General features: G+C 36.7%; 1 protein-coding gene across 1 annotated transcript in view; it reads right to left on the reverse strand.

Annotated features, from left to right (window-relative positions):
- The window catches only part of LOC107721010 (stabilin-1-like), a 38,125-nt gene that overhangs the window by 17,293 nt on the left and 6,998 nt on the right, over positions 1 to 13,834 (reverse strand). The window contains exons 16-42 of the mRNA XM_016528864.1: positions 13,348 to 13,401; positions 12,521 to 12,601; positions 12,165 to 12,323; positions 11,939 to 12,001; positions 11,632 to 11,730; positions 10,803 to 10,889; positions 10,622 to 10,733; positions 10,318 to 10,504; positions 9,707 to 9,800; positions 8,945 to 9,100; positions 7,831 to 7,926; positions 7,560 to 7,655; positions 6,977 to 7,024; positions 6,746 to 6,873; positions 6,551 to 6,659; positions 6,374 to 6,451; positions 5,100 to 5,201; positions 4,889 to 4,993; positions 4,676 to 4,810; positions 4,466 to 4,594; positions 4,331 to 4,384; positions 4,132 to 4,245; positions 3,406 to 3,601; positions 3,218 to 3,313; positions 3,084 to 3,129; positions 2,926 to 3,005; positions 2,665 to 2,790 (exon numbers count right to left, since the gene is read on the reverse strand). Of these exons, the coding sequence (XP_016384350.1) occupies positions 2,665 to 2,790; positions 2,926 to 3,005; positions 3,084 to 3,129; positions 3,218 to 3,313; positions 3,406 to 3,601; positions 4,132 to 4,245; positions 4,331 to 4,384; positions 4,466 to 4,594; positions 4,676 to 4,810; positions 4,889 to 4,993; positions 5,100 to 5,201; positions 6,374 to 6,451; positions 6,551 to 6,659; positions 6,746 to 6,873; positions 6,977 to 7,024; positions 7,560 to 7,655; positions 7,831 to 7,926; positions 8,945 to 9,100; positions 9,707 to 9,800; positions 10,318 to 10,504; positions 10,622 to 10,733; positions 10,803 to 10,889; positions 11,632 to 11,730; positions 11,939 to 12,001; positions 12,165 to 12,323; positions 12,521 to 12,601; positions 13,348 to 13,401 (2,830 nt within the window). The remainder of the gene's footprint in view (positions 1 to 2,664; positions 2,791 to 2,925; positions 3,006 to 3,083; positions 3,130 to 3,217; positions 3,314 to 3,405; positions 3,602 to 4,131; positions 4,246 to 4,330; positions 4,385 to 4,465; positions 4,595 to 4,675; positions 4,811 to 4,888; positions 4,994 to 5,099; positions 5,202 to 6,373; positions 6,452 to 6,550; positions 6,660 to 6,745; positions 6,874 to 6,976; positions 7,025 to 7,559; positions 7,656 to 7,830; positions 7,927 to 8,944; positions 9,101 to 9,706; positions 9,801 to 10,317; positions 10,505 to 10,621; positions 10,734 to 10,802; positions 10,890 to 11,631; positions 11,731 to 11,938; positions 12,002 to 12,164; positions 12,324 to 12,520; positions 12,602 to 13,347; positions 13,402 to 13,834) is intronic.

A 13,834-nucleotide genomic window follows, 5' to 3' on the forward strand; every position in this document is an offset into this window, starting at 1 on the left:
AAGAAAACAAAAATAACGACTTTATTCAACAATTTGTCTCCACCGTAGCGCCATTTTGGAGAATATCCACTGAACACAAACCGTGTGGTGTGGCTGACACATACAAGTAGAACAGCATACGCAGTTTCCGTTTCAGTGGATACTCTCCAAAATGGCGACAGTCACAAGCCTACCGGTTTTCATCCAAAATATCTTAAATTGTGTTCCGAAGACAAACGAAGCTTTTACGGGTTTGGAACGACATGGGGGTAAATGATTAATGACAAAATTTTCATTTTGGGGTGGAGTAACCCTTTAAGCTTTCAGATATATCTCAAGGCTTTCAGATATATATCAAAACATAAAAAAACTATATTTTGTAAAAAAATAAAAATAAAAAAATGAAATTGATGCTGAATTTTAATCCAAACATATGCATATTCATACAGTTTCATAAATATGTAATACATATAAAACATCAATTTAAAAATATAAATATGATATAAACTCATTGGTCTCCACCCCATCACTCACATTTAACTGTGTTAAGTCAAAAAAAATTTCAAAATGACAGTCATTTCCCAGCAGAAACATCATACATGCTATAATGTGTTTCAATGGGAGTGTGTGTGCCATGTGTGTGTTTGTGTGTGTGCATGTGAGTTTTGTGTGCACTGGGGACATTCTGCAGTCTCAGCCCTTCATTTGGGTATGCATCTTCTCTGGATTGTGTCAGATTTTGTATAGTAAAAAAAATCAAATAAAAAAAAATTCCTGTTTTTTTTCGCACATACCATTTATTCCTATGGCTGGGTCAAAATGACCCGTGAGGGACACTTTTGTTACTTTTTTTATTACACCCACATAGAATCCTCGAATCGACTTTTTTCGAACACGATTTTTTTGTGTGTGTTCCATGCTCAAGTGTGACAATTTAATTTAAAAAATCTGCAGTTTTTTCGTAAATTCCATGCTTTTCCAGTGGCGGGCCAAAATGACCCGCGAGGGACACTTTTGTAACGTTTTTTTATAACACCCACTTAAACTGCTTGAATTCACTTGAAATTTTTTTTGTGTATTCCCGGTTCAAGTGCGACAAAAGTCACAAAGTCTCATACCATAACGATCAACGCTCGATTTTTAAAAAATCTTTAAAAATGAGTTTCGGGTCAAAATGACCCGAGGGACGGATACAAGTAAATGCATACAGACAATGAAAAACTGATAATTGAGCCCAATACATAGCCCTGAGGCACACCCTAAGCACATTTCATATAGCACAAAAAATCATAATCAAGGCTGATTATAATACTAAACTAACATCAAAGAAACCATAGACAGCAGGCAAAGACCAACTGCAGAACACCACAAGGGATCAATGAAGATTTTCAATGCTCCAGCTGGTCCAAAATGCAGCAGCTAGAGTTCTTACTAGAACCAGGAATTATGACCATATTAGCCCGGTTCTGTCAACACTGCACTGGCTCCCTATTAAGCATTGTATACATTTTAAAATCTTGCTAATTACTTATAAAGCCCTGAATGGTTTATCACCTCTGTACTTGAGTGAGCTCTTATCGCATTATAGTCCTTCACTTCCGCTTCGATCTCCAAACTCTAGCCATTTGATAATACCTAGAATATCAAAATCAACTGTGGGCGGCAGATCCTTTTCCTATTTAGCGCCCAATCTCTGGAACAATCTACCTAGCATTGTTCAGGAGGCAGACACACTCTGTCAGTTTAAATCTAGATTAATTAAAGACCCATCTCTTTAACCTGGCATACAGATAATATACTATCACATTTCTATAATTCAAATCTGTTAAAGGATTGTTAGGCTGCATTAATTAGGTCAACCGGAACCGGGAACACTTCCCATAACACCCGATGTACTCGCTACATCGTAAGAAGAATGGCATCTATGCTAATATTAGTCTCTTTCACCGTAGCCACCCAGATCCAGTTCATATCCAGACCAGATGATGGATCAGCACCTAGAGATGACCTCTACAGCCCTGAATGTCAGCGGAGACCATGTCAACTAGATGAACCCTAGAGACAGATCCCTGTGCAGACCTCATCAGCCATCGGCTCAAGACCACAAGAACCAGACGAGTCCTCTATTCAATCTGAGGTGCGTTGCATCCTGGGATTAAACCACACCATGCTGGTTTCGTCTGGCCAGAAGAGAACTGGCCCCCTACTGAGCCTGGTTTCTCCCAAGGTTTTTTTTCACCATTTCTGTCACCAATGGAGTTTTGGTTCCTTGCCACTGTCGCCTTTGGCTTGCTTAGATGGGGACACAATTTCTGGCAACATTGTTGACTTGACTGCACAAACACTATTGGAAGAGAACTGAGCTGAGCTGGACAATGACATCACTGAATCAACAATGAACTGACTTTAACTGATAAACTGACTGTTTTCTATCGTCCTCTTGCATTATAAGCACACATTTGTCTTGTTTAACACTGTTTTGTTGTGTCAGCTGCTTTGACACAATCTGTATAAAGTGCTATATAAATAAAGGTGACTTGACTTGACTTGAGTGCTAAATTGACATAAATGTTGCGCAAATGCATTAAGAGATCATTTAAACATCAAATCTAAAACACAAATTCCATGAATCCACTGGTCCATGCTACCCATTTAGATATTAAAGTAAGTGAATCACACTTTTACCGAGACACATAACCCCATCACCAATGTAGCCAGCTTTACATGTGCAGCTCCTTTCACCAGGCGATGTTTTTGTGCAGTTTGCATTTATGGAACATCCTCCATTGTTTTTGGTACATGGGTCAAATTCTGTGGAACACAAATCATTCACAATAAGATCAGGAATGTGTATTGGGAAAGTAAACAGTATGAATATTGATTTCACTGTCACTGAGGGGGGGAAAAAACTTCAATAACAAACTTAGCAAAGAACAACAAACAAACCTTTGCAAAATGTCCCGTTACCCTTATAACCAGCTATGCAGGAACAAGTTGGAAGAGCTCCTGAACCTCCTGAGATACAGCTGGAAGAAAAATATTGTATCATAAACACTGATCAATGTGTTAAAAATGTGTCTTATATTTATGTTTTCCATTCTTACTTAGCATTGACATCGCAAACTCCACCACAGGCATCATTGACTACCGCTGAAATTGAGAAAAGTTTATGACGTCAAGTGCATGAAAGTGAGAAACATGCTATCTGACATAAAATAAGTTTAACCTTAATACTGACCAATGGAGCAATTCACTCCCTTCCAATCTTTGTAACAAATGCACTGCCCGTTTCCCTCCATACCATCCAAACATTTGCCATGTTCACAATGACATTCTGTCAAATGAAAGCCAAGGGCTTGTTGAAAAATGCTTCAACAGAATGCCTACAGAAAGACAGTAGAATAGAAAATTGCTCATTGATGTTACCGGACTTGCAGTCTTTTCCATATCTCCCAGGTTCACACATCTCGCAGGCCGTTCCGTGGAAGCCCTCATTACAGAGACACTCCCCACTGCCAAACAGCCCATCCTTGCATTGACCATTGTTGGAGCACCAGTTATCCACAGCCCCAGGACATTTGGAGCAATCATGCCCAAAGTATCCTGGACAGCAAGAATGGTCCTAGGAATAAATTTACTGTGAGATTTGAATCTGAATCAGCTCCGAATCTGGATTTGTAAAATGAAGTGTAAACCCAATACCAAAACACAACACTCTGGCCCGAAATACATAAATGCAGGCATTTCTAGCTGCACAATTTCATGCATTGTAGTGTTCAGAGTGCAAGAACGGCTTGCATTCTCACTGTTGCCACAAGTGGGAACTGGGGATTGGAGAATGGTACAAACTCTTCTTCTACAGTTAGTTTTCTCTTTCAGATCAATGACTGTCAAGATGGAGCAACAGTTTGAAGGATGTCTTGAGGAGCAAGTTAGTTAAACTATCAACATGTTTATAGTTACCTGAATAATAACAAATGGTTTAACAAGAATTCATTAGATTTGTTTTGAAGGTGTGGATAGAGCCATGTCAGTTTGAAATCAAGAAAGAATATAAGGTATTTAATGAATACAACCGGATCCAACTATGGAATTTTCATTAACAAACGGAAGTAAAAATGTCCAAATCTTTGAAGATAGAAAATGAAGTACCTTAGTTGTTCTCAAACATTCCATGTGACAGCCCGGCACACTCACTCTCTTTTTTCCAACTCTGGTCCTGTATTTGCAATTTGACTTCATATTTTGAGGGAACTTTGGTTGTAGCTGAAGAAACGAAGAGAAGGATGCATCATAAAATTCCTTTCACATAAATGCTAAACTAAAACATCAAAGGACTATATCATCTTACAGGTTTGGCATTATAAAGGCATTTTGGTTCAGCGTTACAATCTCCACAGCGACCCTGCAAAGACAGCAAACGTTCCTTAACATTGTCTGTTGCGTCACTTCAAGATTCACCTTGAAAAATTCAACGGAAACTTACAGAAATTTTTAAAATCACATCTTTACTGCAGTGGTTCTTGTGGAGGTCTAAGACGCGTGGGATCCTGAACACTGTGCCATGCCTCGTCTCAATGAAGCTTCCATTTATGGGAACGTCATTGGCCATTGTCTGTAGTTTAGGACTAGTTAGTCACGACTAATTTCATCTAAGTGTTGTACAGAATATGAGTTATTGTTGGTTGTGCAATACCTGATTATCAGTGTCCACAAAAAACATGATCTGAGTGCCATTTCCCAAAAACGTATTTTTAAAAAGTCCATTGCCCAAGTGTTCAGGAAAGAGTTGCTCGCCTAGAATTACGTGATATTTTACGATGTCTTGGCTCTGTTGGAAAGAGACACTTTCATCAATGAATTTTATGAGTGAGACATGTCTAGCATCATTTCAAAAAGTTCCACTCACCAGTTGTGTCGAGTTTGTTTTTTTCAGGTACTCCTGTATGGCACTGTCATGTGGGACAAAAATGGTGTAATCTCTAGTTGGGATACTGTTTTCCAAGTTGTAGAGCTAAAAAAAAAAAACAGAGACAACTATGCTTATGTAACAGTTATTCTGTTACTCTTGTACAGTCTTTGAAAATATTGAGTAAGTTCTATTTCTAGGCGAAACACACCACCGCTGTCTGCCTGAAAAGGCTGAATTCTGGCGTGTCGTTCAGGAGCTTCATCAAACTGGGAGGCGGTGGAGGGAAATCAGATAGAGGAGGTCGAAGAACCTGTAAGCAGATTTGTCAGAAAAATCAGAAATGTTTCATATTTCAGAGAACAATGGGATTGTTATGTTCAAACTAGACATGAACATTTTTAGAAGGAAATCAGTGTTGAAAAAAAATTGGCAACACAATGGGCTGCCAAGGCGTTGCTAAGGTGGCAAGGAGTTCTAAATGGTTTCAGAGTGTTGCTATGCAGTTGCTAAGGCGTTCTACATGTTTTAAAGGGGTCATATGATGCAATTTCAAGTTTTCCTTTCTCTTTGGAGTGTTACAAGCTGTTTGTGCATAGATAAGATCCCTAAAGTTGCAAAGACTAAAGTCTCAAACCCAAAGAGATATTCTTTATAAAAGTTAAGACCATAGACTGTATAAAAACATGGACGTAGTGTCCGTGACGTCACCCGTAGGTTTCTGAAGAGCGTTTTTGAAGCTCAAAGTGGGCGGAGCGGGCCGTCGCCATCTTGGCAGCGCGTAAATGTTTACGCAAAGAAAGAAGGCGTAACTTCTCGCTGTAGTATTGTTGCTGCAGCCGTCGCCATGTTGTGGAGATGCTGTGTGTTTCATTGTGAACGCGAAACTACTTTGTTTGGCCTTCCAAAAGAGGACACAACTAGAAATCAGTGGTTAAGTTGTATTTACAACACTGTTCCAGAACAGTTTAACCCAAATATTCAGATGTGTGCAGCGCATTTTACGGAGGACTGTTTCCTGAACCTGGGGTTTGGGTAGTTGCTAGGTCATTGCTATGCAGTTTCTAAGGTGTTCTGCGTATTTTTTAGGGCATTGCTATGTAGCTACTAGGGTGTTGCCATGCATTTGCTCAGGTGCTCTAACTGTGTTTAAGGCATTGCTATGCTATTGCTAGGGTGCTCTATTGTTGCAAGGGTGTTGCTATGTAAATGCCAAAGTGTTCTGTATGCTTTTAAGGCATTGCTCTGTTATTGCAATGCAGTTGCTAAAGTGTTCTAAGTGTGTTCGGGGTGTTGCTATTTTGTTGCTAGGGTATTCTGGGTGTTGCTATGTAGTTAATCTGGTCTTTAGACATATCTTGGTTCCCTCCTTCCATGCAACTCCAATAAACATTCTAATTTATTGCAAATTCATAACACAAAGTTTAATACTTTTGGTTTAAAATGTTAAAAAACAGACACAATCTTTGTGTTAAATTAAATTACCTTATCAATGATGTGAATGCACCCATTTATCGCCTTGAGATCTGGAGCGAGGATGGTAGCATTGCCGATCATGAGCTCCTGGGGACATGAGGGTTAACAGGTCACATCACAGCAGTTAAAAGATGACCAATTTAAGATGTTAATTCATCCAAGTGGTGGGGTTTGTGTTACAGCTACCCTGCCATTGCTTTTGACCTCCCATTTAGTCTTTCCTAGAGTCTGGACTGTTTTACCAACCAGCTGCTGTAAGTCTTCAGAGGTGTATATGCCATCTAAAAAATGAACTCTAGACAGAAATTGCACATGAAAAATCCATTTATTTAATTTTTCAAACATCAGAAATCAGTTCTTAATGTCGATCCAAACACTTACTGCAGAAGGTGAGGAAGCCTGTAATAATCGAACCAAAACGACTCCTCTGAATCGCTGAGGTTTTTGAAAGCAGCTTTAGATGGAACCAAAGCCGTGACCCTGCTGTCACTGTCAATCACTTTGTGCCTCTGCAGATGAACACAGAAATGTTGTATAGTAATATTGTTTAAATATTCACATGATGTTGCTACAACATTATTGTAAATTGAATAATTGAAAAGATGAACTTACTAGAAGGAAACGGTTGAAACTATAAAACGCAGAGTTTCCATCTAGCTCCTGAAAATAAAAGCAATAATAAAACGAACAACTTAATAATATGTTTCCATTTTAAATGCTGATTTTGATCGAAATCAGTTTTTAGGAAAAAATCTATTGTGAATGTGTCCATATATGTTGAATTCATATGTTTTTTGTTTGAAAAACTTGAAGAATAAGGTATTTTATTTATGTTTTGACCTTTTATTGTTAATTTAAAAAGAAATGTGCAAAATATCTTTTTTTTTTCATTTCCTTTTTCAATGAACTCTCATTCTATCCGACATACTGTACACGATTTTTCAGTCAAAACGTAATTTGTACTTTAGTTTGTTGATTGTGTATGTTGTGTTCATTTGGTTTTGGTTTCAAAATGAAAAACAATGTATGTTTTACTTAGTTTTGTTATTAATACAAAATTTTAAGAATTTAAATATTTAACATTTAAAATTATATTGCTATTATTTATTCCTAAACAATTGTTTGAAGCCTAAAAATTATGTTATTGATAGCTGATTTATAACAATTAAATTCATGCATAAATGTGTAATCTTACCATAAGCATGTTTCCATAACATGTGACTCCATCGCCTTCGTATTCGCTTCGGCACACACATTCACGTATTCCTGGGCTCTTTAATTTACATGTGGCCTAGACACATTATCAAACAGTTACACCACATTGCACGCTAGCTCTTGCACATATAAAGAAATCCTAGCCTTGAATACAATTTCAGCAGAATCTCGCCAGCTTCCATATTTTGACAGATTGTTCAGACATGTACAGATATATTTAACAGATAAATCTGCAAGCATGAAATACAGACCAGAGAATGGCAGCCTCCGTTATCTGACAAACAGGGGTTGACAATTTTACAGACGATGCCATCTCCCATGTAGCCTTTCCTGCAGCTGCATTCATTCTGAACAGAAAAATAAGTTGAACAAAACTCAGTTCTGGGTTTGCAATATTCATTTATAGTTAAGTTCTTGGATGTGTTTTATACAAGTATTAATTCAGTCTTGGAGTTTTCTCTTAAAATTTCTTTGAAGAAATGCAAACTTACATAAATATCTCAATATAATTTTAATATATCAATATAATATTAAATAACTGCATAGCAGCTCAGATCACATGAAATTCAAAGAATTTGATGAAAAATATGTGAGTTTATATTGAGATCTCTGTCTATGGATCTAACTACTGATTTTGGCATTTTGGCAAATATGGGCAAAGTATGAGATTGTTGAGATGTCTAGCCCTTGTATTATGTTAAATTGTGAGTACAGTTGTTATGTTCCAGATCAGATTGATCTTTTTTTTTTTTTTTTTTTTTTTTTTACAAAATGTGAATATTGTAAACAGTATTTTTTTTTTTTAATGGGTTTTTGGTATTTTTGTGCACTTTCCTGAAGCTCAAACATGAGACCATGGGTTTGACACAAAGCAAAATTCACATGCAAGAAGTGATCAAAATTTACAAAAGCATAAATGTAAATACCTTCAGATGGTAGTTGTGAAACTGACATAACAATATACTTGTTTTTTAAACTCTGTGCACCTGCTTTTTAAAAAAATTTGTGGGTCAAATCGACATTATAACTGCAATAGAATTTTTGCACACACATCCCACAACACCTCAGAATGTTGAAAAATTTCAGGCATGTTAGTGACTCTAAATGAGAAAAAGTCACACAATTTCAAGAAAAACAGGTTAATTTTTGACAACACAAATATGTTTTTAGGTCAAATTGACCTGGAACGTAACATAAGGGCTAGAGAAGACACGTGTGAACCTCCAAGATGCAAAAGCCTTTCAACAGGAGCTCCATTTAATCTCAGTGCTGTCTAGGAGAAACAATGGAGATATTATAGAGATATTTTTTGTGATTTTTCTGTCCTACAGGTTAACTGTATCCTCACAGCTTGTTCACTATTACCTGTGCTGGTCCGGTGACTGTGCATTCTGCATTTTCATGACATCCACCACGACTCTCGCTCAAGCAGTTATTGATTCCCACACACAAACGTCCATCACCTGTCCATCCTTCCATACAAGCACAATTCACCATTCCTGCATCGTACATACATCTGGCCTATAAAACACACACACACACACAAACCCTGAGGCAAGCTCAACATGAGTTATAGAAAGTTATTAGAAAGTCCAATAAATTCTAGCAAATCAGTTCATTCTATTAGTGCTGAAAAGTCTGATTCATTCAATTGAATCATATGGTTTGTTCATTTCATGTAAATGAACAGATTAAAATGATTCACTGACTCGGATCACTGTATTTACATCTGTATATACATATATCATATTTTCAACTTTATTATGCAAATTATGGCATGTTTATTCTATTCTATTGTTTATTCATTCAAAATCCCTAATTGTTGTGCTAGAAAAACTACAGATCTGATTAAAATGTAAATTAATTTGATCAGAATTATCAGTTTTCTTTGTTTATAAAAACATATTGCCTTAAGTAACTTCAATATAATTAGCTATATTTTGTTTTACTCTTATTGCAGGTGAAAAATACAGGCCTATTCAATGCTGAAAATCATTTTCATGTGTCAGTTTGAAACAAAGGAGTGGCTTTAAATGACTGCAACTTCTGTATTCTGATATACTTGTAAAAATTAGGCAGACATTGCTAAAAGCAAACCGCTGGAAAAGGGAAATACATCTGTCTCACATTGACGTCGCAGCCTCCTCTCTGAGGTTGGAGGCAGGGATTAGTTTTAATGCAGGTGTAGCCGTCTCCTTCATATCCAGGCAGACAAACACACCTAGAGCACAATGTATGATAGATCGATAACATGCCAAAGATTGGTGGCGATTAACAAGTCAGCACATAAACTGGCATTACTAACACGCTTGCTTCAAAGGGCATTGCAGTAAAAGTATTGGGCTCTTAAAAAAAAAAAAAGTCAAATATTTGCAAAAAATGTTGTATAAATAAAATTAAATAAACCTGACTGTATAATGAAATAAAATAAAATAATAAACCTGATTGTGAAAAGTAAAGTTAAGTAATGTAAATAAACTAAACTAAAATAAAATAAAATACCTCAACTGCCAAATATTTGCTGAAATGGTAAATGGTAAACAAATGGTAAACTAAACAAATGATGAATTAAAATGAAATGAAATGAAATGAAATTAAATAATGGCCATGGCCAAAAATAAAACGAAACGAAACGTAAATAAATAAATAAAAAAATAAATTAAAAAATAAAATAAAATAAAATAAATACCTGACTGCAGTCTACAATGATCTACACATCATGCTCAAGTGACACTAACATGGTTTGATCGTTGTTGTAGACACATTTGGCGTGAATGTGGCAGTGCTCGAGGACGCCGTCTGAATTGCAGGGGGTGGCTGTCTGGTCACAAAGCTTCCCTGAAAACCCGTCCCGACAGGATCCTCTTCTACACACCCCCATACCGCCAGGCCTGTTATCACATACACCATGGACACAGAGGCAATCTACAGGAGCAAAAAGAGCACGAGCAGAAGAGAAGGTCACCGTGACTACTACTGTACCAGTGGGGTCACGGTTTGTACAAAGAGTCCTTTGAAAATATATAAGGTATTTAACTTCACCTTCGTCACAGTTCTCTCCATGTTTGTTGGGGTCTGAGCAGAGGTGGCAGCCTACACCTGTAAACGCTGGTTCACACTTACAGGAGCCGTTCCCATTGATGCCATCGAAACACTACGGACAGACAGATGACAAATAAACACCAGAACTTCCAGTCACGACCGTAGTGAGTTGCATACTTACAGTCCCTTTATCATAACATGGGTGCTGGAAACCCCCAATGCACGGTTTACAGTCCGGCCCATAGAAACCACTACAACACTGCGGCGTCTGAAAACAAGATGGCGCACATCTCACAAACGTCCATATTCATACAGATTATTCATTATAAATTGAGTGCATCAGTGCCCGCCCACTTTTTCAGTGGCGGTGGTTCAGAAGCATTTTTGCTATTCATTTTTCCCCAACAGAATTTAAAAAAGGGCTTCATTAAAAAGTTTACAAGCCATGAACCAAGCCAACCAGCTACAAGAAGAATCACAACATTACAAACTCTGGAAAAAAAAACTGGGCAAAAAGACAAATGTACAAGACTGTGTATTTAATGGCTTTAGTAAGGGAAAGAACTACAATCCCATGAACCACTGCAAATGAAGTTATTGAATTAAACAACGGTGAAACTCATTTAAAGTTATTAATTATATCTGTAGAAACAATATATTTTGAGTTTATTGCAAAATATGTGTTTATTTACAAGCTTTTGTGGTGTGATTTGCTCACTGCAACTCAAATTATTTTGTATAGAATCATGGGTAATGTAGTTTTTCATTATGAATTCTGCTGTTAAATGGGATTACTTTGAGAATAAGTTGAAATAATGCAGATTGATGGCTTCAACTGAAGTATATACCATCGAAGAACAACCTTGTAGCATATAGTAAGTCTGTCTTGAAAGGTTTATAAGCTATTGTTAAAAACCAGTTTACCTATGGAGAAAACAAACAAACAAACATTTGCGAACAATTATGGAAGGTTGTGTTTGTTTGTGGGATCTGAGACCTTGTTTTCATACCGTCTGAGTAATGTTGCAGTATTTGGCACAGCCTTCCTCATAGATAGAGTACGACCATCGGCGATCAGGAATTGGTTCGCAGCCTCTAAAATGATCTTCCTACCAAGGTGAAAAAAAGCTCAAATGCAGTGTTCACATCAATAAATTATACAGCTGTGCTGTAAATGTTGCTCATGTTTAGATATTCTTCATTGGTTGTTGTAGTTTTGAAAATACATTCATTTAAAACGTCTTTTATTAATTACATACTGATTATAGATGCGTTAATGGATGATATAGTTCATAAATAATTGAAAACATCAAATACCAGCTCAACACTTCCATGCGGACATTGTGTCTCATGGAGATGGCTACATCGGACACAGGTACCCTTTGAAAAGAAGCAACATTTTTCATTAAATTTTTAGAAAATCTTGTTGCACAGATGTTTTATTAACCATAATAAATAAATTAATTGTATTTAACATAAAATTGAATATAATTATGGTGTTGGTCATTTGATTATGTGAAGTCACACATAAAAAGGGACCTACAAAAGAGATCCTGCTCCCATTAATATCACACCGATGGGGCATTATGGGAACTACGAAGGAAGGTACAAGAACTCCATCAATCACGTGAATGATTCCATTGGATGCAACAATGTCTTTCGTTTCGAGAGATATTCCTTTATCGCCCAGAAAGACTCTTCCCTGTGGATTGATTGAGAGAGCGTAAAAACGGCAGTCCCATAATTTTTAAATTTCCCATTTTTACAATGCCGCTAAGCCACCAAATTTTTTATTTGAAAACAGAATGAGGCCTAAAACATTTGTACCAAATTTCATAAAAATTGCTCATTCCCATCAGGAGTTAAAGCCAATGTAATCAATAAAGCACATTCACTTACATCCTCAGAGGCATTGATCCTTAAGATCTCATTGGCCATTGTTGTAATCTCAGACATGCTAGCAAGCTGGTCCACAGTGACCTTAGGCAAGGATATTTTAAGATTAGTTTAAAAACTCAAACAGACATTTAGTGTTATTTTAAAACTCACTGACCCACATATTCTACTAAATATCACATTTACAGTCTAGTTTAAAAATGTCATTAAAACAAAATGTGAGACTTTAGTTCATGTCTGTTAACTTTGAGGCTATCTATATGCTAGTGTACTGCTAAACACTGACAATTAAAGTTACCTTTTGAAAAAGCAGTTGGAAAATGGTCCAAAAGTATTGCAGTCTAAATGGCAACTCCATTCTGGCGAAAAATCTCAGGAAATTGACTCAACATTCGTACACTGAGTCCTGAAGCAACCCTACACTTTACCTTGGAGGCAGCAAATGCTAATCTCACAAGAGCTTCACAGAATGTTGTTTACCATCTAGAAATGACCCAAAAATATGCCCCAATGACCCAATATGACCCAAATAAACTCTCAGGCATACACCAATCAAATGCTTTCTAGAATGGGAACATCCCTTCTTTTAATATAACCTGCAAATGACTAGCATTAGCATGTAGCAAATCATAGCTTTGGAGGCTGTGACAAACCTATCACTATTAGCTTTTTAAAAAGCTAATATGTGCTTCCCCAGATTTCAATTTCAGGAAAATTGCATTGGTCAAACCATTTCATTGGAAGCAATGTTCATAAATGCCTCATTTTAAAGTCAAATGAACTGTGGGAAACCATTCAGCACATGATTTTGTATGTCAAAGGAGACTCACAGCAGCCAGGGAGAACATATGGTGTTTCAGAAGTGACTGAAGCTTTGGTTTGGCCTTTATAACAAAGAGATGAAAGATCAGTGTGTGTTATTTGAACACATATGAACGTCCTAAAGATTTTATTAAAATAATGAGTAAATATGTGACCCTGGAGCACAAAACCAGTCTTAAGTCGCTTGGGTATATTTTTAGCAATAGCCAAAAAAACATTGCATGGGTCAAAATTATCGATTTTTCTTTTATGCCAAAAATCATTAGGATATTAAGTAAAGATCATGTTCCATGAAGATATTTTGTAAATTTCCTACCGTAAATATATCAAAACTTAATTTTTGATTAGTAATATGCATCGCTAAGAACTTCATTTGGACAACTTTAAAGGCGATTTTCTCAATATTTAGATTTTTCTGCACCCTCAGATTCCAGATTTTCAAATAGTTGTATCTCAGCCAAATATTGTTCTATCCTAACAAACCATACATCAACG

Source organism: Sinocyclocheilus rhinocerous, unplaced genomic scaffold (assembly GCF_001515625.1).
Source record: "Sinocyclocheilus rhinocerous isolate Xijiao unplaced genomic scaffold, SAMN03320098_v1.1 scaffold1623, whole genome shotgun sequence".
Lineage (NCBI taxonomy): Eukaryota > Metazoa > Chordata > Actinopteri > Cypriniformes > Cyprinidae > Sinocyclocheilus > Sinocyclocheilus rhinocerous.